The sequence below is a fragment of the Homarus americanus genome, unplaced genomic scaffold, assembly GCF_018991925.1.
Source record: "Homarus americanus isolate GMGI-L3 unplaced genomic scaffold, GMGI_Hamer_2.0 scaffold4060, whole genome shotgun sequence".
Classification (NCBI taxonomy): domain Eukaryota; kingdom Metazoa; phylum Arthropoda; class Malacostraca; order Decapoda; family Nephropidae; genus Homarus; species Homarus americanus.
The window spans coordinates 1467558-1491270 of record NW_024746161.1 but is presented as its reverse complement, the minus strand read 5'-3'; the positions used below and the strand labels follow the sequence as shown (position 1 = coordinate 1491270).

The 23713-nt window shown below is 41.0% G+C and overlaps 1 protein-coding gene across 1 annotated transcript in view; it reads right to left on the bottom strand.

Moving 5' to 3' along the window:
- Positions 1-23713, bottom strand: part of LOC121879018 (DNA helicase MCM8-like) — a gene marked incomplete in the record, with an annotated part of 122718 nt that overhangs the window by 8180 nt on the left and 90825 nt on the right. Inside the window, 6 exon segments of the mRNA XM_042385471.1 lie at positions 17267-17428; positions 18431-18653; positions 18952-19097; positions 19644-19856; positions 19997-20160; positions 20390-20621. Coding sequence (XP_042241405.1) covers positions 17267-17428; positions 18431-18653; positions 18952-19097; positions 19644-19856; positions 19997-20160; positions 20390-20621 — 1140 coding nt within the window.

Below are 23713 nucleotides of genomic sequence, written 5' to 3'. Positions count from 1 at the left end.
CCTTGCTTGTTGCAAGCGTTGCATGAGACCTTGTTGGCAGGACATCGAGTTCTGCGGGGCCAATGGCCTTGAAACCCGCAGTTTCGACATTTACTATCAGCCACAGGGCACTTTCCTGGACCGTGCTGGCGCTGACAGTTTTTGCAGGATTCGGGAGAAGAAACTAGTGACTGTGACGGGGGCTGTGGAGAGGACGCCGTCTGCATCTGGCGTTGATTCCTCTTGTAGGTGGAGACGGCGTGAACTTGAGACGGCGATGAGTGTATAGCTGAGGCAGCCTCTCTTGTGGCCTCATATGACCTGCAACAGGTGACGAAGTCGGTGAGGGAAGAGGCGGCGTCGAGGGTGAGGAGTTTCTGAAGCAGGTCTTCGTCACGTACACCCATCAGCAAGATCATCTTGAGCTGGATCTCAGCACAGGTTACAGGGTCGCCTGTACATAGGTCTACCTCGGCTGCTAGGTCCTTAAGTCGTGTGTAGAAGTCTGAGAATGATTCCCCAGAAGCTTGTTTGCAGGATAGCAGTTCCCTACGACGCAAAGCTTCATTGCGGAGGCCTCGGAAATGACTCTGCAAGGCGTTTAAAACCTCTGTCACTGACATGGGGGAGTCAGGGGGAATGGCTAGCGTGTGCTCTAGGAGGCGTTGAACATCGAGGGAAATGCACGATCTTAATTGGATGAGTTGTTTATGAAGGGGCATTCGGTTGAGGTCAGACATAACAGCAAAGTCTTCGAAACGACGTCGCCATTGACGGTATACTTGATATGTTGCATCAGATTGAAGAGGTGGGGGGCTGGAAACTGAAGACTTGCTGTGCAGGGGTGTACTCGAGACGGCAGGTAATGGAGGAGGCACGGAGAGGTCGACGAGAGTTGAGACTGGAGCAGGTGGTTGAGAAGGCACTGAGGCATACCCAAGAGGGATAGGTGACGTGTGAGGAGGCGTTGTCTGAAGGGTAGATGAAGAGGCTGAAGCTGGCGAATTGGTTGTGGCAGCTGGTGAAGTCGTCCTCGTTGCCAGCAATTCAAATAGTTCCAGGAATTTGCGGTTATCAGCTTGGTGTTGTTGTTGGAGTTGAAGACGGTAAGCTGATTCCTCTGACTGTCTTGACAATTCCTCTTGACGTCGTTTTTCCTCCTCTAATTGACGTCTTTGGGCTTCCTTCTCTTGGGAAACTTGTAGAAAGTGAATTAACTGACGTATATCCTGGCTCCCATCCTTTGAATTTGGCGAGCCCGGCATGTGAGGCTTCGTCTTCCACATAATCCTCATTTGAATTCCCCAGCAAATCGTCGTAGTCAGACATCTCGTGTTTGGTATGGTTGCGATAGGAAAGACAAGGAGAATAAGGTGAAGTGCTATGTTTTCATCAATGTGCTTGCCTAAGTGCAGGAACTGGCGGGCAAGTAAAAGAGTTTTGACTGTAATATTTGTGAAGTTGAGTGGAGGAGGCCGGCGGCGGTGTTACTGGACTCTGTATTCCTCCGCGCGCCCGGGCGAGATCTCGGTGATGACTCAGTCGAGGAGAGCAGTGGCTTGCGGGCCGGCGTAGACGGAGGATGTATGCCTGAAGTGCTCTCTTGACAACTGGGCTAAAAGGGTTTCTGCTATCTGTAGGGCCCCAGAAACATAGCAAAACAGACATGAAAGGCACTGCACTTCACTTAGGGCACTTCACAAGGTCACAAAGCACTTTAAATCCAGGGACACTGTAGAATACATCTTCTGGGCGGGAAACAGAGGAGGAGCGGGGAAACAGACGAGGCCGGCTCTTGAGACTTGTCAACTGTCGTGTTGGAGCTACTCAAACTGCGCCATGTGGTGGGATGTAATCCTAGACAAGGTTCTTCAAACTCCAGAGCACGAGCAGTAGATATATTCCATAAGTAGTACAAGACTTGGCAGGATAACCAACAGGTACAAAACAGGAGCGAGCAAAATGGACTCCTTGTCGTAGCCAGGCCTGGGCCGATCTGAGAGAATTTAGCTAGCTAGGCAGGGAGAGTTGCTAGACATTACTAGGACAATAAATGAGATCTTCTAGTTACTTGACAAGCGCGGTACAGACATAGTACATCGGGACATAGTAAGTAGACATAGGCATTGGACATAAGCATAGATATCAGACATGCTATAATAATATATAGTAATACAGACATGTGAATGAATGGTAACAGAGTCTTGCCGTCAGGCGTGTTCACATATCTTGGTATTTACATATCTATACACCAGGTTTTAGGGATTCCGGCTAACAGAGATATTTCTGTACAGTAAACCCTCCAGTTTGGCGAATTCGAAGTTGGAGGTCAAAGTTCAAAGTATCCTGCCCTCCATTTTGGTGACCAAACCCTCACCTTTGGCGAGAGTTTAAATTTAAATGCAATCACAACTAATAATTGTAGAATAACAAGTGCAAGATAAATCTCGCTTAATACTACTGGCGAGTATTTACAAAGCTCAAAGCGCCAGTCAGCTGTTCAGGCAGCCGTTTTGACCGCGTCAATCCACATTCCGCTGTTTGAGTGACTTTGGCCTTTGTGTACATTTTTGTTTTTTTCACTCTCGCTTGGCGCGGTGTTCTTGTGCGGATTAATGGCCTCAAAAGTACCTAGGGGTATTGGAGGGGATGATAGTGGTGGTGAAAGACCGTCTGAGCGCCCAGACAGTTCAAATGATGGAGTAAAAACAAAGACGAAAATTTCTCGTGAGTATCGAGTTGGGAAGAAAGTAAAAAAGTACTCATTTGAGGATAAGAAAATGACTGTGGATATGATTGAGCTTACCAAAGGACTTTTATTTTGAAGGCTTTGATCTAGTGATGAAGTAGGGGGGAGTGGAGAGACTGGAGGCTTGGGTGGGGGGCGACGGACGTTAGCCTTCCTTCCCCAGCCTCAGATACCAGCCAGGTGTATATTAAGCTCCTCAACTTATAATTTTAAGGTTAGTTTTCTATGTTTATGTTGATTAACTAATTATTCATTCTCTTTCAGCAATAAAATATAGGTTATATGTGGGTAAAATAGGAAAAAAAATAAACTTTGGCTGGCCCCTCGGTACCAATTAAGCTTTTTCCCATTGAATTAAGCCCTCTGGTTTGGCGAGGGTTTTTCGGCACCAATTAGTCACCAAACTGGAGGGTTTACTATAATAGGAAAATCCTGCTTTGTTATTAATAACAAAGCACGGAGTTGACTTGAGGGTAGAATCTCACATTTTTAATACATTTGTTTCTGATGTGAGAGGATTTTCCCATTCTTATTTATTTTTATGTGTTTTGTGTGTGTGTGTCTACACACACACACATATATACAATACAGGTAAAAGAAATTACTGTCTCTAGAACAAATGGCTCCCTGTCCCAGCCGCAAAAATGCCAACAACTTTAAAACTACCCTAAGACATTCTTGGGAACATCTAGGGTGTCATCCGCGAATAATCGAGGTCTGTGAATTGTCAGGACATGCTGTACCTGTAATACAGTCCAAAAAAGAGAGGCACAGCTGAATATTGGCTGGAGATTCAAACAGACCGAAACCGTTGTTGTGGGGCCACAGCCGCCTTGTGGCTACCACAGAAAATGAACGCGAAATAAATTTTTAACTGTGATTAAGATTTGGGTTAAAAATCGCTTTTTATTCATTTTTTTTTATTTACCAAATTTCCCCAAGTGTGAGTTTTTTTTTTTTACTGTATCCCGAATTTCGGGTCATAATTTCAAAATTCCATAAGGATGAATTTCCTTAACATGAGGGATGCCTTTACACAAGGACTTAGGGTATGATAAAATGGGGTTTTAAACATTGTTCTGTAAGTATGATATGCACATAGGGTATATGGTTTGACTTAAGTAAATTTTTTAATTGAGAACATTTGTTGGAACGAAACTCATACGTAAGCTCGGGATTGCCTGAACATAAGTAATAATTTTTTACGTTCTTAACAGTGCTTTAACACTATTCTTGTCTGATTTTGTTCTGGTACAGTAATGTACAGAACTGCAAAACACAAAGTGTATTTAAAAACAGCAGCTAGCAAGGTAACAACCTTTAACAATGGCAGAATATGAACTACAGTAAGTCCACGCTTAACATCGTCCCGCTTAATTTGTTTCCGTACTACGTCGCTAAACTTTAGAGACCAAAAATTCGTTTAACGTCCCGGTGATCCGATACTACATCGTTCTGTGTCGTCACGGACTACATTTTACGGTGCATCGCCCTCTCTCGTCTGGCCGTGCTATGCTCTCTCGGTTTGGCACAGAGTCTGTGACTCACCACCCTCCTCCTCTCCCGCCCTCCTCCGCTCCCGCCCTCCTCCTCCGCTCCCGCCATACTCCTCTCCTCCCTTCATCTGCCTCCTCTGCTTCACTACCCACCACACGCTCTCTCTACCACCTCCGCCCATCGATGAGTACCAATACAAACTTAGTAGTTGTACAGCTCCTCCCCGACTTACGATATACTCGGCTTACGACCACCCGCACTTACGATCTGCCTCAGTCGTACCCAAATTTTTTCAAATTATGTATTTTCAAGTCCCGTCAGTGATTGCGCTGTGTACATATTGGCAAAATTTTTGTTTGTAATTCACTTTAGATTGGCTGGCAAGCTTAAAAGTGAGAGTTTTGTGGTGCCGAGAAGAAAAAGGGACACCCATTTTAGATTTTATATGTATTATTTTCGCATTTTCGACTTGCGACCATTTCAACTTATGACCTGGATTTGGGTCGCTAACCCCGTCGTAAGTCGGGGAGGAGCTGTATATGTATGCATTATTTTCTATAGAAATGGCAATGATTTTTCTGAATATGTAATGTATTTCATGGGGCAAAAGGGGAGGCTCAGGAACATAACTCCCATATTTTATCTATTTCTTATAGGGAAAATTGATCCGCTTAATGTTGTTTCATATAAAGATGCGTTTTTAGGAACATGACCCCGACGTTAAGCGAGGAATTACTGTACGTGATCCAAGCAACTAGGCCACCCACGCACCTGGCACATGGGGATACCTCGGAGGATGATGCAATCTCTCGGAACTCCCGGAATTTTCTCAGAAAATGCACCTGATTTTCAACCACAGAAACTCACTTCACGGACCAGAATTGAGAGAAATTTTCTGGAAAATTTTGAGCCAACTTCGGCTATTGGAGAGTTCCAGCTAATGGAGATATTACTGAGTTCAATATTTTCCCCTAATTATACAGTATACCACCTTTCAGATTTTCATATAAATTGTGTGAATACTTGTACAGTATTACCAAAGCAAAATTGTCCTCACTTGTGGGAAACCCCACACAATAATAAATGCTACTGTATACTACAAGTACAGTAGGGTCGGGATATATCGCGACTTTATACTCTATAAAGAATTTTTTATATCGCGGATACCAAAATTATCTTATTTTTCCTATACAGGTGTATACCTGTATAGCGATAATTTTTTCTATTTCGCGAGAGAAATCGGGCAGGAAATATTTCAAATGTACCACCATGGCAAACAAATGCGTTATTTGCTCACCAGAGGCGCCACTGTGGCTGCTCACTCACGCATTCACGCTCACCCGCTCAATCATACTGAATGAGTGACGAGAAAGCAGCCGAATCTGCTGCAGATTACGACTTCTAAGGAGAGTGTAAATGGGATGCTAGTGATGTGAAAAGTGAAGTGAGGATAATGGAAAGCTTAATGGAAATGATTTAATACTGTAACTAATATTTTTGGTTTGTTCGTTTATGACTGTTAAGTGAGGGTGGCAGTGTGTCGTTTGTTGTTCTCGGGATGACATGTCAGCTGCCGAGTCTGGTGCAGATTCAAATTTCTAAAGCGAGTGTAAATGAGTTGCTAGTGACGTGAAAAGTGAAGATAATGGAAAAGATTTAATACTGTCACTAATATTTTTGGTGTTCGTTTATGTAGGTGTGGGATTGTCAAGTGAGGGTGACAAAATGGCATCTACTGCCGAGTCTGGTGTTCCCAGGATGGTGTGCCAAGTCTGGTGTTCCTTGATATTGATATTGAAATAGCCTGTTGTTCCCGAGTCTAGTGTTCATTGGTGCTTTAGTTAGTGAGAAAATGAACTCGTTAAGTCAAGTTTAGTCAATTTTTTTGGCCTCCAGAGCCTAACCCCATTTTCCCTATTGATTACATGTAATTATATATCGCGATTTAGTATACTGTATAGCGAACATCGTTGGACCCTATCTCGCGATATATCCCGACCCTACTGTATTCCTTGATTTACAAAAGAGTTCCGTTAAAACCTTTGGATCATTAATTTTTCATTAACTGAAGCGCACTTTCCCAAAGATTCCTATGATAAAGCCGAGATGTGTTATGTTCCCACACAGGAAGGAAGTCTTAAAATGTTATAAAACACGTTTTTAATTAATTTTTTGTGTAAACTATAGTAATTTATAAGTTAATACAGTCGGCCCTTAACATACGCGGGTTTAGCATACACGGATTTGCAAATAAGCGGATTGCCCCGCCGGAGGAATATTCTGTACATTGAAGTAATTGAAGTACATTCAAATCGCGCGCCATTCAACTCGAGCGCGGCACCGAACACAGGACACCGCCCGCTCCCGCAATCTCACACACATGCATAGCTCTCCCTCTCACTCAGTCAGTCTCGCTGTAACCACGCTTGTGTTGACATCAGCATTGTAGTTGCAAAAATATTACATTTCTGTGAATGTATTATATCAAGCACAGTATGAATAGCATATCACTAATATAAGAGTATTTTAACCGAAAACTACTAAAAAAACGAGTAACATATCTTGAACATCGGAAGGTTAGGTAAATTCTTTTGTTTTCATGTAGTATATCCTAATTTATATTGAAATGCATTACGTTTCAGCAAAACTACTATTTATTTCTGAGAATGTGGAAATGTAATATTTTGCTGAAATGACGTACGTATTACAGTGGAAAGTGACGAAAGCAATGACTCGCTTTCTTTCGTTCAAAAGATGTTACCGTAATCGCTTTTCGAATGGTTTTCAGTTAAAAAACTGTTGTATTACAATAATATTCTATCCTAATTCACCTGTGATGCAACAGTTTTTTTAACTGAAAACCATTCGAAAAAGCGATTACGGTAACATCTTTTGAACGAAAGAAAGCGAAAGTCATTGTTTTCGTCACGATTTTATCCCACTTTCCACTGTAATACGTACGTCATTTCAGCAAAAATATTACATTTCTGTGAATGTATTATATCAAGCACAGTATGAATAGAATATCACTAATATAAGAGTATTTTAACCGAAAACTATTAAAAAAACGAGTAACATCTCTTGAACATTGGAAGGTTAGGTAAAGTCTTTTGTTTTCGTCATGTATTTTATCCTATTTTACATTGAAATACATCACGTTTCAGCAAAACTACCCGGTACTATTTATTTCTGAGAATATATTCATTCAGGCACAGTTTAGGTAAAATATACATGTGCTGTAACATTTTTTTAATTGAAAACGATTCGAAAAACACGTACCCTCTAGCCCTGTTCAAGGAGAAGACTGGGAGGAGCTGTTTGGTGCTTAAGATGATGACAAGGAAAATGATTTTGATGGATTTTAATGAAAATATTCAGAAAGACCCTGGCACTGTCAAGGAAAGTGGCTGCTGAAGGCTTCCAGGACATGGCAAAGGACGAGATTAGGGAGCTAATTGAAGAGCACGACACTGAGCTGACCGAGGAGGATCTACAGGAGTTAGTAGACTCGGAAGAGGAAGAGGAAGCGAAAGGGAAAGAGGATGAGGAAGAGGAAGAGCACCAAGAAATAACGTTGGAGAAGTTGGGGGAGATGACCAGGAATATTGAGGCACTGAAAAACCTGGCCTATAGTATGGACCCCTCCATGGTGCGTGCCCTGAAATTCATGCGAGGGATGGATGACGTTTTTGCTCCATGCAAAAACATCATGGAAGAAATGAAAAGAAAGAGACGACAACTCCCCATCACCATGTTCTTTGATCACCGAAGGAGAGATTTAACACCATCAATCACTGGCGGCAGTGAGGAAGCAGCTGAATTCACCGTCGCCCCCACTTCACCACCCGTTATGGAATTGAGTGACGATGACCCCCGCCCTGTTGCCGAGGATAGGTACTGTACAGTAAAGTGAAATTTTTATCTCTTTTTTTTAATAGCTTTTGTTACGAACCACGCCACCAATTGTCCTGATCTACCAACCCAGCACTACGAACCACGCCATCTATTGTCCTGATCTACCTACCTAGCACCACGAGCAACGCCATCTAGGGACGAAACCCGAGTATGACTACTCTTAGTTACCAGTCCGGGGTTTCCCTTCTCCATATCCTGGTTGTTGCGTCACCTCCTCCAAGTCTTCTTCATAAGCTCCAGTTCGATGAGAGTTCAATTCACTCTGGGAAGTGACCACAGGATCACCTATCCTGGAAACCTACGGCACAGTGACTACCTACCGTCTTCTACAATACTCAGCCAGCCTTACTCGTCAGCCATCTCAGCTCCGCACTTAAGTATTTGTAATCTTATATTGCCTCCCCACGTCCACCTTGCTTCAAATTATTGTATGTTGTATAAATATGTATATACTGTTAATGTTTAGGTTAAGTATGGTTATGGGTAAATTATAGAAAGCTGAATATTTTGTTAAGGAATTTATGGTACTTTATTATACACAACAAAAACTCGCATCCTTTGTCTCCCCTTTTATATTCCGATTGTCTTTGTTTTGTTTTTTTGTTGCCTGTTGGGATCTGGGTAAACTTTTAACTATATTCAAAATCCCCAACTCGTAACAAATGGGGACAGTGACAGGACACGACCTTAAGTACCATATTCCTTCCTCCCTTGTAACTCCTTGTTAATTATTCCTCCCAGTCACTTCTGTTTACAATTGCTTTACGGTGGTTTAAAGTTTCCTTCATGTGTGTGTGCATATATTGGCATTATCGTACAGTAAGAGTGACAGACGTAGGATATTAGGTTCCAAGTGTCATAAGGCTTACCTATTATTACACGTGGCAGTCGTGTAGTAAGTCTTATCGAGGGAAGAATCCGGATCTGTTTAATACCGTACCCTCACTCCAGAGTAGGCTGTTCCATAGTCACTAGTTTAGGGTGAAGTGATATCTTGGGACGACCCGCTCTACCAGGACCCCATAATTATAAAGCCTCAATTATTGTTCTTCTCATTATCTCATTCGGGGTCAAATCATAAAGTAACTCAAGGGTTGTTAATCCAGATCTTTATATTAATGCCGTAATACGCCCTTCCTGTTTACTCAGGGTTGTTAATCCGGATCTTTATATTAATGCCGTAATACGCCCTTCCTGTTTACTCAGGGTTGTTAATCCGGATCTTTATATTAATGCCGTAATACGCCCTTCCTGTTTCAAGTATCTCAGGGTTGTTAATCCGGATCTTTATATAAATGCCGTAATACGCCCTTCCTGTTTCAAATATCTAAGGGTTGTTAATCCGGATCTTTATATTAATGCCGTAATACGCCCCTCCTGTTTGAGGTATTATTTATTAAAATTTAGTGGTTTTCCCCCAAAAATTTCTCAGAGAGGGAAGAGCCGGCAGTGTAGTGTGAGAGGGGGAGGGAGTTGAGTCCATTATTTGAATGGACATTAACTTGGTGACTGTATTTCTCTATTTCTCTTAAGTATTAATTGTGTGCATGTACCATCATAAAATTAAGATGTTATTTTTACTACAACATAGTTGTGTGTCTTCAAAAAGTGGAGTTTGGGGGTCGGGCCGGTTTCTATTGGAATTAATCCCATATGTTCTGTTGTTCACTTAACGCGGATTTCACTTAACACGGGACCCTCTGGGTTCTATTGACCGCATTAAGTGGGGTACAACTGTATTCATAAGTGTAATTTCCCTAGGTATAACTTGGTTAGTTTCCGGGACTTTCTGGTTATCCACTGCCGTGATATTTTCTAGGGTAATCCACTTATCTTATCTTTTAACCATTAGTTAATTTATCCTAGTTTTCTTAACAATGGCCACCTCAGGTTTTGATCTCCAGGATTTTATTGAAAATCCTTCCGTAGCTAAATTACATGCTAATATCCTGAAGAAAGAATGGAAAGAAATAGCCAACTATTACAATATCCCATTTTCACAGCAACTGACTAAGGAAATGTTAAAAAATCATGTAATTGAAATGTTGGTTCAACAAGAAGTTTTAAAGGAATCCGCTGTTGACCGATTAACGCCCATGTCCATGAAACTTCAACCACTATCCACCACCCCTCCTCACTCGGAAGTTGCCTCAGGTCTGGCTAGCCCTCAAGAAAAAGCACAAAGAGTAGACGCCCTAGAACTAGAACGAGCTAGGTTTGAGTTCTAAATCAAAATGAAAGAACTCGAGTTGGAACAGGCCAAGTTGGAGCAGGAGGAAAAGTTGGAACAGGCCAAGTTGGAACAGGCCAAGTTGGAGCATGAGGAAAAGTTGGAACAGGCCAAGTTGGAGCATGAGGAAAAGTTGGAACAGGCCAAGTTGGAGCATGAGGAAAAGTTGGAACAGGCCAAGTTGGAGCATGAGGGAATGTCGGAACAGGCCAAGTTGGAGCAGGAGGTTTGACTGAAAGAACTACAGGTGAGAGAGACAGAAGTCACCTTAACATCGGAGTTTAAATCAAAAGAAGTGGCATTAAAAGAGAAACTAGCTGCTTTTTCCCTTGTTCCCGGGTTTGATGAATCCGATATGGATGGGTCATTTAGGACTTTTGAGAAAATAGCCGGGAAGAATGAGTGGCCAAAAGACCAGTGGGTGTCGGTGTTAGTTCCTAAATTATGTGGTAAGGCTCGTAGAGTTTATAACTGTTTAGACCAGACTGATGATTATGATAACGATGATAACGTAAAAAAGAATATCCTCACCTCTTATGCTATCACGCCAGATGGATACCGGCAGAAGCTTCGTAAACTAACCAAACCATTTTCACACACCTTTGTTGAGTTTGCTCAAGAAAAGCTTAGGTTTTTTAAGAAGTGGTTAGAGGCTACAGAGACCTCCACATTTCAGGATTTGTTAAATTTGGTAGTCCTGGAGGAGTGGAAGAGCAAGATACCATTTCACATCTTGAAGCATGTGGAGGAGCGTGGAGAGGTTAATTTAGGGCGTGCGGCTGAGCTGGCTGATGCGTACGCCTTGCTGGTGGAGTCACTGGGCAGTAGAGAACGTGGTACTTCCCGACATGTTAGGTCCTCCTCTGATGATAACCTTGGGGGCGTGAGTGGTAGGTCGAAAGGTCCCACACCTACCCCCCCTGATGCAACCAAGTTTACTTGTTCTTACTGTAAAAACCCAGGCCATACGATCCAGACTTGTAAACACCCAAAGTGTCGAATTGCTAAAAGTAGTTCCCTGGATCCCAAATCCAAACCAATAGCAACCACCAATGTGGAAAGACCCCATCAGGATCTCTTCTCTTCATTCACCTATGAGGGAAAAATTTCAATCATAGAGGGGTCTCGTTCTTTCCCTATTCGTATACTACGTGATACGGGCGCAGCACAATCTATCCTCCTGTTTAACGTCATTCCTGATATATCTACCGCATTTACTAATGAGAGTGTTCTAATTTCAGATCTCTCATCCCATTCTTCCTATCCTTTAGCTAAAGTGCACCTCCAATGTCCCTTGATTACTGGGGAAGTGCAAATAGCCATTAGGAAAGATCCAATGCCTGTGAGCGGCATTCATTTATTATTGGGTAATGACTTGGTAGGAGATCTAGTGGTTCCCAACATAAAGACAGTCGACTCTCCCTTACCTGTCAACTCCACCACTGACCTTAAAGAAACTATTTCTCATCTTTTCCCATCTTGTGCTGTCACCCGGTCACAGTGTGCAAAATGGGCCCTCTTCATCTAAAACCACCTCCAATATCTTCCTACCCACAGAAGATCTGTACAAAAAGACCATTAGTAAGGATGAGCTCATTAAAGCCCAACAATCTGATCCATCTTTGAATAAACTTCATCATGCAGCAGTTGAGGGTAAAGATTTTAACACCCTTCCGTGTTTTTATTATCAGGAAGGGGTTTTGATGAGGGCCTATAGGCCCCCTGAGCTGCTTGCCCATCTAAACACGTGGTCTGAAATACATCAAGTGGTAATTCCCTCCTCAGTCAGACCAGCATTAACTGCCCTTGCCCATGATGGTATTTCAGGACATTTGGGAATCCTGAAAACACATAAAAAGCTCCTCCAACACTATTACTGGCCTGGACTTAGGAAGGATGTGTCAAAGTACCTAAAATCTTGTCATATTTGTCAAATGGTAGGAAAACCAAATGAAAGTATACCAGCAGCTCCCATTAAGCCCATCCCAGTATTTTGTACTCCATTTGAAAAGATTGTTGTGGATTGTGTGGGCCCATTACCAAAGACAAAGAAGGGAAATCAATTCCTGCTCACAGTTATGGATACCAATACACGTTATCCTGAGGCTTTTCCCCTTAAAAACATCACATCAAAAAATGTAATCAAACCTCTTTTGCACCTTTTCACTTCAGTGGGCATTCCTAAAGAGATCCAATTCGATCAGGGCACCAATTTTACGGGCAATCTTTTCAAACAGGTGATGAAAGACCTCAGTGTGGCCCATTGTACATCTTCGGCTTACCACCCACAATCCCAAGGTTGCTTGGAACGGTTCCATCAAACTTTCAAATCAATGCTCAAAAAATACTGTATAGAACACCAAAAGGAATGGGATGAAAACATAGACTTGTTACTCTTTGCCATCAGGGAATGTCCCCAGGAGTCATTGGGTTTCTCCCCGTTCGAGTTACTATATGGGAGACAAATTATGGGACCCCTTAAAATAGTAAAGGAACAGTGGTTTGACACTCCATCTATTAAGCCCGCAACAGTTTCCCAATACATTGACACTTTACGGGACAAATTAACTGAAGTCCGAACCATTGCTCAGTCAAACTTAAAAAAAGTCCAAGAAAAAATGGTGAAGTCCCAACCTAAATTAGTTGAAAGATCATTTTCTCCAGGTGACAAAGTGTTACTCTTTCTACCCATTCCAGGCTCTCCCCTTAAAAGCAAGTTTACTGGTCCCTATATAGTTGCTAATAAACTATCTCCCCTCAACTATATAGTCCATACTCCTGATCGCAGAAAAGATTCACAACTTGTTCACATTAATCTCATGAAACTTTACCATTCCAGGCAGTCAGAGGAAGACATCCCAGAGGCTATAAGCCTACCTGTATTGCATACGGTTTTGTCAGGGCCGGAGCCGGAGACAGATGACATGGACCTATTGGAGAATTTAGACTTCCCTCTACCTAAAGAAAACCCTGCTAACAGTCACATACTCAACAACTTGGATGAGTATTTTTCTGTTCTGAATCCATCTCAAGCAAAAGATCTCACTAAGTTATTATCAACATTTCCTAAAGTCACGTCAGACCTCCCAGGGTTTTGCAATATACTTAAACATGATATTAAGCTAATCTCAGATGATGTACAACCCATTAGGCAATCAGCATATCGACTAAATCCACAAAAAAGAGAGATTATGAAAAAGGAGGTAGATTTTTTGTTAAAACATAACTTAGCTGAGCCTAGTACCTCCCCCTGGGCTTCACCTTGCCTTCTCATTCCAAAACCCGATAGCACTTTTCGTTTCTGTACCGATTATCGTAAAGTGAACCAGGTCACTGTCTCAGACTCCTACCCTTTACCTTTGATTGAAGATATAATAGACAGCATAGGCTGTGCCAAATTTATCAGTACGGTGGACTTATTGAAAGGATATTATCAAGTGGGACTCACGGATAGGGCAAAAATAATCTCGGCATTTATAACTCCATTTGGTCTTTTTTAATATTTGGTTATGGCGTTTGGCTTTTCTAATGCTCCGGCCACATTCCAGAGGGCCATCAACTACCTTATTCAGGACCTAGGTGGGACGTTCGCCTACCTGGATGACCTGGTGGTGGTGTCGGACAGCTGGGACGAACATCTGGTGCGTTTGGAGATACTGTTTGCACGACTGCAAGAGACTGGATTCACCATAAACCTGGCTAAATCTGCTTTTGGCCGGGCCTCAGTGACTTACCTGGGACATATCGTTGGGCATGGTATGGTGAGACCCAAGGACGCAAACGTTAGAGCCATCTTGTCCTTCCCCACTCCAAGGACGAGGAAGGAACTCATGCGCTTCCTGGGGATGTGCGGCTACTACCGTCGGTTCTGCAGTAACTTCTCCAGCGTGGCCGGACCCCTCACAGACCTTACCAGTTCTGCGGTCCCTTACATCTGGAACCAGAGGTGCGACCAGTCTTTCCACCGCCTCAAAGCCTTCCTTGCCTCCAAGCCTGTAGTCCACCCCCCTGACTACACCTTGCCCTTCCATCTGCAAATCGACGCTAGCGGTGTCGGAGTGGGGGCTGTGCTCCTACAACCCGACCCAACCACTGATGTCCTTCACCCTGTGGCATACTACTCCGCCAAGTTGAAAAAACATCAGACCAACTACTCGACCATAGAGAAGGAGGCCCTGGCTCTGGTGTTGGCAATAAAGAAGTTTGAATGTTACCTCCAGTCTTGCCCACAAACAACCCTAGTCTTCACCGACCATAACCCACTCACGTTCATCCAAACCAACAAGACCTCCAACCAGCGAATCCTCCGCTGGGCTCTCCTCACCCAGCCCTATAATCTACAAGTCCGGCACATAAAGGGGGTGGACAACCTGATTGCAGACTCCTTATCCCGAGCTCCAGTGGAAATGCAGCAGCTACTCTCCAGACGCACCAGGTGATCACCTCCTTCGCGCCCGCGCTACGGAGGTCTTTGGAGGGGGGGGTGTGTTACGAACCCCTCCACCCAGCACTACGAACCACGCCATCTATTGTCTTGATCTACCTACCCAGCACTACGAACCACGCCATCTATTGTCCTGATCTACCTACCTAGCACCACGAGCAACGCCATCTAGGGACAAAACCCGAGTATGACTACTCTTAGTTACCAGTCCGGGGTTTCCCTTCTCCATATCCTGGTTGTTGCGTCACCTCCTCCAAGTCTTCTTCATAAGCTCCAGTTTGATGAGAGTTCAGTTCACTCTGGGAAGTGACCACAGGATCACCTATCCTGGAAACCTACGGCACAGTGACTACCTACCGTCTTCTACAATACTCAGCCTTACTCGTCCACCTTGCTTCAAATTATTGTATGTTGTATAAATATGTACATACTGTTAATGTTTAGGTTAAGTATGGTTAAGGGTAAATTATAGAAAGCTGAATATTTTGTTAAGGAATTTATGGTACTTTATTATACACAACAAAAACTCGTATCCTTTGTCTACCCTTTTATAGTCCGATTGTCTTTGTTTTTTTTTGTTGTTGCCTGTTGGGATCTGGGTAGACTTTTAACTATATTCAAAATCCCCAACTCGTAACACTTTTCTTGCCATGTTTATTGTTTGTAAAAATGCACAGCACAGTACAGTTCAGTACTGTACATAGGAAGTGGAGGTGCAGTTATTCACAAAACATTTGTGTTCGTTGTCGGCAGTAGTGACGGTGAGGAGGTGGAGGCGGAGGAGGGAGCGGAGGGAGCGAGTTGGGAGGAGTGGTGACCTTGGACGCGGGAGGTGGGACGAGTGGAGATGCCAGCCAGTACATTACGGGTGTATTAATTGTTTTTATAGCTATTTTTGCATTTTAATATTAAATACTGTACATTACATTTCAACAAAACTACCAATTATTTCTGAGAACATGGAAATGTAATATTTTTGCTGAAATGATGTACGTATTACAGTGGAAAGTGGGATAAAATTGTGACGAAAGCAATGACTTTCTCTTTCTTTCGTTCAAAAGATGTTACCGTAATCACTTTTCGAATGGTTTTCAGTTGTGGGATTATAAGGCTAATGATAGGATAGAATATTATTGTAATACAGTACGAGTACAACAGTTTTTTAACTGAAAACCATTCGAAGAGCGATTACGGTAAAATCTTTTGAATAACGAAAGAAAGCGAAAGTCATTGTTTTCGTCATGATTTTATCCCACTTTCCACTGTAATATGTTCGTCATTCCAGCAAAAATATTATATTTCCATATTTATTTCTGAGAATACGTATATTCATTCAGTCACAGTTAAGGTTAAATATACTTGTGATGTAATATTTAAATGAAAATACGGTATCATAGTTTTCTTTTGTTTCAAATTTAATTAACAAAGATTGATGTTTCAAATGTAATGAACAAAAATTTACGTCCAGTATCTATAAATAAACTTTAATAAATGAATACTTTATGTTTTACATCGTCCTGTGCTACCATACCATGGATTTGGCTACTTTGGGCTTGCTATGATGACGCAAGAGATCTTGCCCTGGCAACTGTACCGACACTCACAGCTGGTGGTGCGTTGGTGCATCGTTTCCATTGTTTACTGGTAGTTACTGGTAAATATTTTTCAACCTAACGAAACTAATACCCGTTTAGAGGTCGACCCCCCAATTTTTTGCCAAATAATTTGGTCTTAATAACTCGAACTACACACAGGTATATCCGGTAAATAAGGACATGGGGGGGGGCCAGGGTTTTTTTTTGGGGGGGGGTGGGGGGGAGGCAGCAAAAAATACGCGGATTTTTAACATCCATGGGTATCTCTGTTACGTAACCCCCGCGTATGTTAAGGGCCGACTGTAAATATAACAAGAGAAATACATAGTACTAATTATACAATTATACTTATGACAAACTGGACAACATTTGTAACAAAGTGAACAGGGTGAAACTAAACTAACAGCTGTAATAATTAAGCAGTATCACCCGTGACCCCCATTATATAATTAGAGATACATGCTTTTTAATAACAATAAAAGAAATGGGAGATTCAACCCATTCCTGCACCTATGAATACCTAATCTGTTCAAAGCACTTGAAGTCCATACTGGGCATAAAATGTTTAGAAAAGCGAGTGAGGTAACAACTTAAATCACCAATGGCTTTAAAATAGTGCAGTGGTATACAATACTTGTCCTCTGATGAAAAGGTCCACCTTAAAAAACACATTCTGTTTGTTCTTAAAGATTGCGCCAAATTCAAAATCCCTTGAATATAAAAAATCATAATAAAAAATAAGATGTCTACATAATGAAACCTACTTTGAATCAAGATAAATAGCAAGGCTGATAAATCTTACTAAAGCCATGGTCAACAGGTCTAAATATTATTTCATTCAATAATTCCCAACCTACCTGCCCTCTGCTACTAGATCCTGAACCATGGTGAGATCTCTGGAAATCAAGGAGGCCAAATTCATCTGAAAAAGTGTCCATCATTGAGCAACGCATCACCTCCACAACATCGCAGGCATCATCTTCAGTAGCTTCTTCACGCATCTCACATCTTGCTCGTGCCTGAAGGTGTCACAATAATGTTAAGCAGTGATCCCAACCTTTTGTAGGCTCTGGGCCACATGTATCATTGTAAATATAGTGGAGGGCACCAAAACTTTGGATCTACATTCAAGAAAAATTTTCAAATATACTATATAGCTATTTGCAGTTTTACACAGGTCTAACTGTTACCAGTTACACACTTTTTACATTTACCTAACCTAACCTAACCTTATTCAACCAGAAAGGGTATGTTACTTTGGTTTGAAAAATTAGTTTTGAGAAACTGGCCAAGAAAGGTAGAGCGAGAGCAAGACTCGGGTCCTGCTACTAGCCTGCTAAGATAGGTGCCAGATACTGATTTTTACCAAGTGATTAGTATTACTTTACACGAAAATATTATTAAAAGTACTTTTCTACAGCTTTTGCTATGTAAACAGAAGGGCCCTCTAAATGAAGGGGGTTAAAACAATCATGCATAGCTAGATAAATGTTACGAATTATGCAATCAAAATACGTCAACAGATAGCACATAGGCAACAGCTTTCCTCGCGAATTTTTCTGAATATTTTTGTAATTTTACGATTTTCATCATATTTTCAACCAGACGCTCTCCTCAAGTTTTCTAGTTCACCAGAAACACTACTAACATCCTTAAAAGTTATGTTCAACAATAACCATATACAGGTGGGATGAATGTTTAGATGGAAGAATCTACAGCAGCAAGTGTGGAAGATATTCTGCATGATACATTAGTACTTCACAAAGAATAGGAACCCCAACTAATCTCACCTCATGATTAAACACCCTAATTCTAGGATTAGGTTAAGATTGGTAAAGTAAGCAATAAGGTGTTTAATCATTAGGTGAAATAAATGGGGGTTTGTAATCATCAAAAAGACCCATACATTTTACTGTAAAGCATTTAGGCTACAAAGATTGAGGCACAGATACAAATTTACAAACTCATTTGAAAAACATTTTAAGCAAGAAGTGATAAAAATAATAATAATAAATACAAACTTCTGTTAATCTAATAAGTGATTCCAACTGTCGTGTTGTGATGGGCACTGAATTGTTATCCTGGTAACGATGTCGAAGGTCTAAATAAAACTTCTGCAGTATCTTTGCTGCTCCAGGAGTGATCCGCGGCTGTACATATTTCCGTGAATAACAAATGTACTTGCGCATCAACTGATGGGGTATAGGGTCAAAGACTTCATTACTACAGTACTTGAGTTGTTCACTGTTGGATAAAAGTGCAAATTTCATGTTGGATAAAAGTGAAAATTTCATAATTCCATATCATTCAATCTGAATTTATCAAGTACACTATGAGCATATACAGTGCTCTTCACATAAAACAATCATCTTAGTACTGTATATAATACAGTAATTTCTATATTTGCTTTGAATTAGATTTTTAGTAACATATAACTGTAATATTATTCAAATATTTATACATAATCTGATTAACACAACAAAATACTGTATATACAATATGGAATAAGTGAACATCAGTAGAAAAGATACTAAAACTGTACCTTAGAGGTTTTTCTCTATCAGTGATACTTGACACTGTGTCCAGCAAATCTTGTCTACTGACCCTCACTCCTCCAGGTAGTTGAGCCCTTCCTGCTTTGTTGCTGTGGAGAGCCATCACATGCTCGGATAACAGATTGTCCAATTCCTGGTAAAAAAAATAAATAAAATAAAATAAAATAACAAAGATAATAAAACATGTTGATATATGTTAATGAAATCCAAGAGAATCTACAACTCTAGTCTTCAACAAGTGACCTTTGAAATTCATACTGTTAAAAATGCCCTAGAAAAAGCTGCCTTTGCCTAAGGCAAAGGATGTCTTCTTACCCAATTGAATGTGGATTGATGAATTAGTCCCATTTAATTTAATGGTTGTTTCAAGGATCAGTGAGAAACAAGGGTTGAAAACCTTGTGCAGACTTGCACAACATGTAGCCACAATTTTTTTTAATCCTGCTCTCTCACTTCCTTGCAGCTCTGTTTAAGAACCAATAAGAAACTCCTTCACAATTTTTTCTTCACTCTAACTGCTATAGCAGATGTGCTCTGCTAAGGTGTTCCACCTTCCAAATGTTTACTGTCAGTGACATAATATGATAGTAAAAGATGGTTGATGATGATAACACAGAACAGTACAGCCTTTGGAAAGTTAAAAATATACCATTACTTTTATGAACCAGTGAAACTTTACCTCATCAGGTTTATCCAATAGTATGAAAACCAAGTCAAATCTCGAAAGAAGTGCACCCTTCATCCTCAAATTCTCTGAAACCGTTTTGGCTTTGTTATAATGGCCACCAATAGGATTGGCAGCAGCAAGTATGGAGACTCTAGCTGGGAGAGAGCACACAATTCCTGCCTTAGCTATGCTAATGCTCTGTTGTTCCATGGCTTCTAGCAGTGCCTGAAATAGTCACATCAAGTCAATAAGGTCACTATTTTTAATTTAATTTTACCTTAATATTGTAAAGTTTCATTATATGAACATAAAATATAATCCTAAATTGACTTTATTAGCATTTAATCTGGCAGTTTCTCCCTTACCTGATGCTGGTTACCCATTTTATCAAACTCATCAATACAACAAGCTCCCTGGTCAGCTAAGACTAAGGCCCCTCCCTCCAGTGAATAATCTCCAGAGCCACCCTCACGACACAGAGTCACTGTCAAGCCTGCTGTCGTGGTTGTGTTCCCACAAACATACACACCTAAGAAGTAGTCATCAACTTAATTTAATTTCAGTACAATACAGTATAATCTTTTTAGAATGAAATTCCATACATAACAGTAACTTCTATGCCACCCTTTAATTATTATAACCAAAGAACAAATGATTTATCCACATTCAATATACTCTATAGCAAAAGCATTTATGGGTCTGTTAAATCCTGGTTAAAAATGTGTCAGTTACCCAATACAATTCACTGGTTCACTTACCTCTAGGTGCAACATTAGCACAAGCCTGCAGCATCTGACTTTTCCCTAAGCCTGGATCACCCACCACAAGAATGTGGGGGTCTCCTCTGATGGGAACAACATTATGGCCAGATTTGGAACAACCTCCAAATAGACAAAGAATCAAACCAGCTTTTACAAGCTCATGTCCATATATTGCTGGGCAGAGCGATCCTACCAGCAGTTTGAAGAGATTTGACTCCGCTTGGATCTCCTATGAAAAAAAAACCATTCATTAGTTTGCTTAAGAAACTTAACAAAAATAAAAATCATAGCACAAATAAATGTCTTTCCTCCAGATAATTTTTCACTGTGATTCATTGTCATAAATACCAGCATTAGTTGATAATATGTTACACATACAGTCTCTCCTCAACTTACGACGGGGTTCCGTACTGACGACCAGGTCGTAAGTCGAAAAAGCGAAAATAATACATAGAAATTCTAAAATGAAATACAGTACAGTAAAAGTAATCAATAATGAAAAATAATATAAAGTGTAACTGTGTACTTACCTTTAATATAGTCAGCTGAATGCACATGGGGCCTCAATAATTTTTTAATTTAGCATGTTGACTACATTAATTGGATGAAGCAGAGGAGACAGGGCTGGGTGGGTCATCAAGTTTGCTTTCTTCAGACAGGCTAACATACTTGCTTGTTGAAGGTATTGGATCATCTTTAGGAAGTGAAGAGGCAGCAGTGGTGGGGTGTGAGGAGACAGCAGTGGGGGGACTTCTTAAAAAATATGTCCAATTTAGACTGCTCAGTTTGCCTTTTTTTTTTCATTGTAAATCTCCCTGTAGCAATCAAGTGCACCTTGGATCAGTCTGTCAACTTTTGCAAAACGCTCAACATTTTTATTCATTTCTTCAAACATTTGCATCCCCTTATTAATAGTAGCAAATGCCTCTGCCATTTGTTTCACTGGAATCTTTTTGGGGGGTGCAGGTTCTTCTACATTTTGTCTCTTCTTCCTCCGCAATTTTCTGTGAATCCAGTTCATTAAGATCCTCATTACTTAGCTCTTCTGCTATACTTTCCACCAACTGCTCAACATCTTCATTATCAATTTCTAACTCCAGCTGTTGACCCATTTGCACTATCTTGTTACTAATCTCAGAAATTGCTTCATCTTCATTAAATCCTTTGAAACTGTTCACATATCTTTTCAGGACCTTTTTCCATATTCCATTCATGCACTGACCTGCAACCTCATCCCATGCTGCAGCTATGTTCTTTGTACATTGCAAAATGTTGTAGTCCTTCCAAAACTCTCTGAGCGTTTTCTCTTTCAGTAGCAGCAATAGCCTGAGCGAAGGTCGTACGTAAATAATAATACGCTTTAAAAGCAGCAATAGCACCTTGATCCATGGGTTGGATGATAGAGGTAGTGTTAGGTGGAAGGTAGACTACCTTAACATCAGGGTGCAGGTCGTCCAGGTGTGGTGGGTGTCCCGGAGCATTATCTAAAATTAATAAAATCTTGAACACAACCCCTTTTTGCAGACAATACTCCTTTGCTTGTGGAATGAAACAACTCGGGAACCAATCCTCAAACAGTGCTAGGGTCATCCATGCTTTCTTATTACTGCGATAAAACACTGGCAGTGTGTGCTTGCTGACATTTTTAAAAGCCCTTGGGTTCTCTGAATGATATATCATGAAGGGTTTTATCTTGAAACCAGCTACATTTCCCTCAACAAAAGTGTGATTCAGACCTTGAATGCCTTGAATCCCAGCATGGGTTTTGCCTCTTTGTGGATGTATGTCCGTTCTGGCTTGCACTTCCAGAATAAGCCAGTTTCATCCACATTAAATATTTGCTCAGGCAAATAATTTCCCTCCACGATGACACGATCTAGTTCCAAATTAAAAGCTTCAGCAGCACCCACATCAGCACTCGCCTTTACACTGTTCAAACTGTAACATTTCTTAAACCTTTGGAACCACCCATGACTTGCTGTGAAGTTTTGGTCGCACTCATCTCCTGCCTGCTCTTTCAGGCTTTTGAAAAGGCTTCTTGCCTTAGCCTGTATGGTTAGAAGGCTTAAGGGTACACACTTTTGCAGCTGAACTTCCATCCACACCACAAGTAATTTTTCTATCTCATGAAGAGGACCTTGTCTTTTTTTCGTTATTATTGTTCCCTTTATAGGTGCTGATCCTTTCACTACCTCACAAATTCGTTCTTTGTCCTTCAAAATTGTTGATATCGCCGAGTGAGAGAAGCCAAGATCGAGTGAAATGGTTGCTACAGTTTCTCTATTTTCATGCTGCATTATTATTTTCATTTTCATCTCAAAAGTAATTGACTGTCTCTTTTTCTTCTCAGCACCACGAGAACTCTCACTTTTATGCTTGCCAGTCATTTTAAAGGGAATCAGAAACAAAAATTTTGTCAGTACTGTAAACAGCACGATCACTAACACCAACTGAGCGGGCTACAGCGTGGATGCTGTACACCACGAGGCGGCCCAGCCCACGCTGTCGTATGGGGTCACATTACTACAAAACGTTTCGGTACTCGAAAATATGTAATGTGAAAAATATTTTAAACGACCACGGCGAATATCCGGGTTGTCGTAAGTCGAGGAGAGATTGTATATACAGTACAGTGGTCCCTCGGTTAACGAACACAATTCGTTCCAGAAGGTAGTTCGTTAACCGAAACCATTGTTTCAATGGGATTTTGGGTAATTGGTTCCAGCTCACCGAAAATTGCATACAAATTAAAAATAAATGCAGTAAAATGCACTTTCTTTGAGGTGTGTATGTAGAAGGTGTAATTCAAGATTATTTTCTTTAAATCAACACTGCACTGCACTATATATTGTCAATATGTAAAATAAATTTCAGAATGACCAATAATTGTACTGTAAAAACGTAAAAATAGTTTATGTTCAAGAGAGCCAAAAGCAAGATGTTACCTCCACTGACCAGAGATACAAACTGACGCCTTGCTGGGTGAGTCAAGTGGCTGAATGGCGCACCAAAAACTAGTTTCCTGTACTACAATTATGTTAAATAAGTGTTAAAATGACTAAAAATTTTAATATAAAACTTGGAAAATTATTGAATAGTACAACATTCTTCATATTTACTTAAATGAGAACGAATTTAAGCCTTAGAACCGATTACTGTATTGGCGGACTAATATTCCAGCTGGTGAGCAAGCGAAAACATGTTGACATGATTTCGCAAAAATTTCGTTAACCGAATTTTTTTTCGTTTACCAAATTGAAGATTCTTATGGAAAGTAATTCGTTAACCTAAATTTCGTTAACCGAGGCGTTCGTTGGCTAG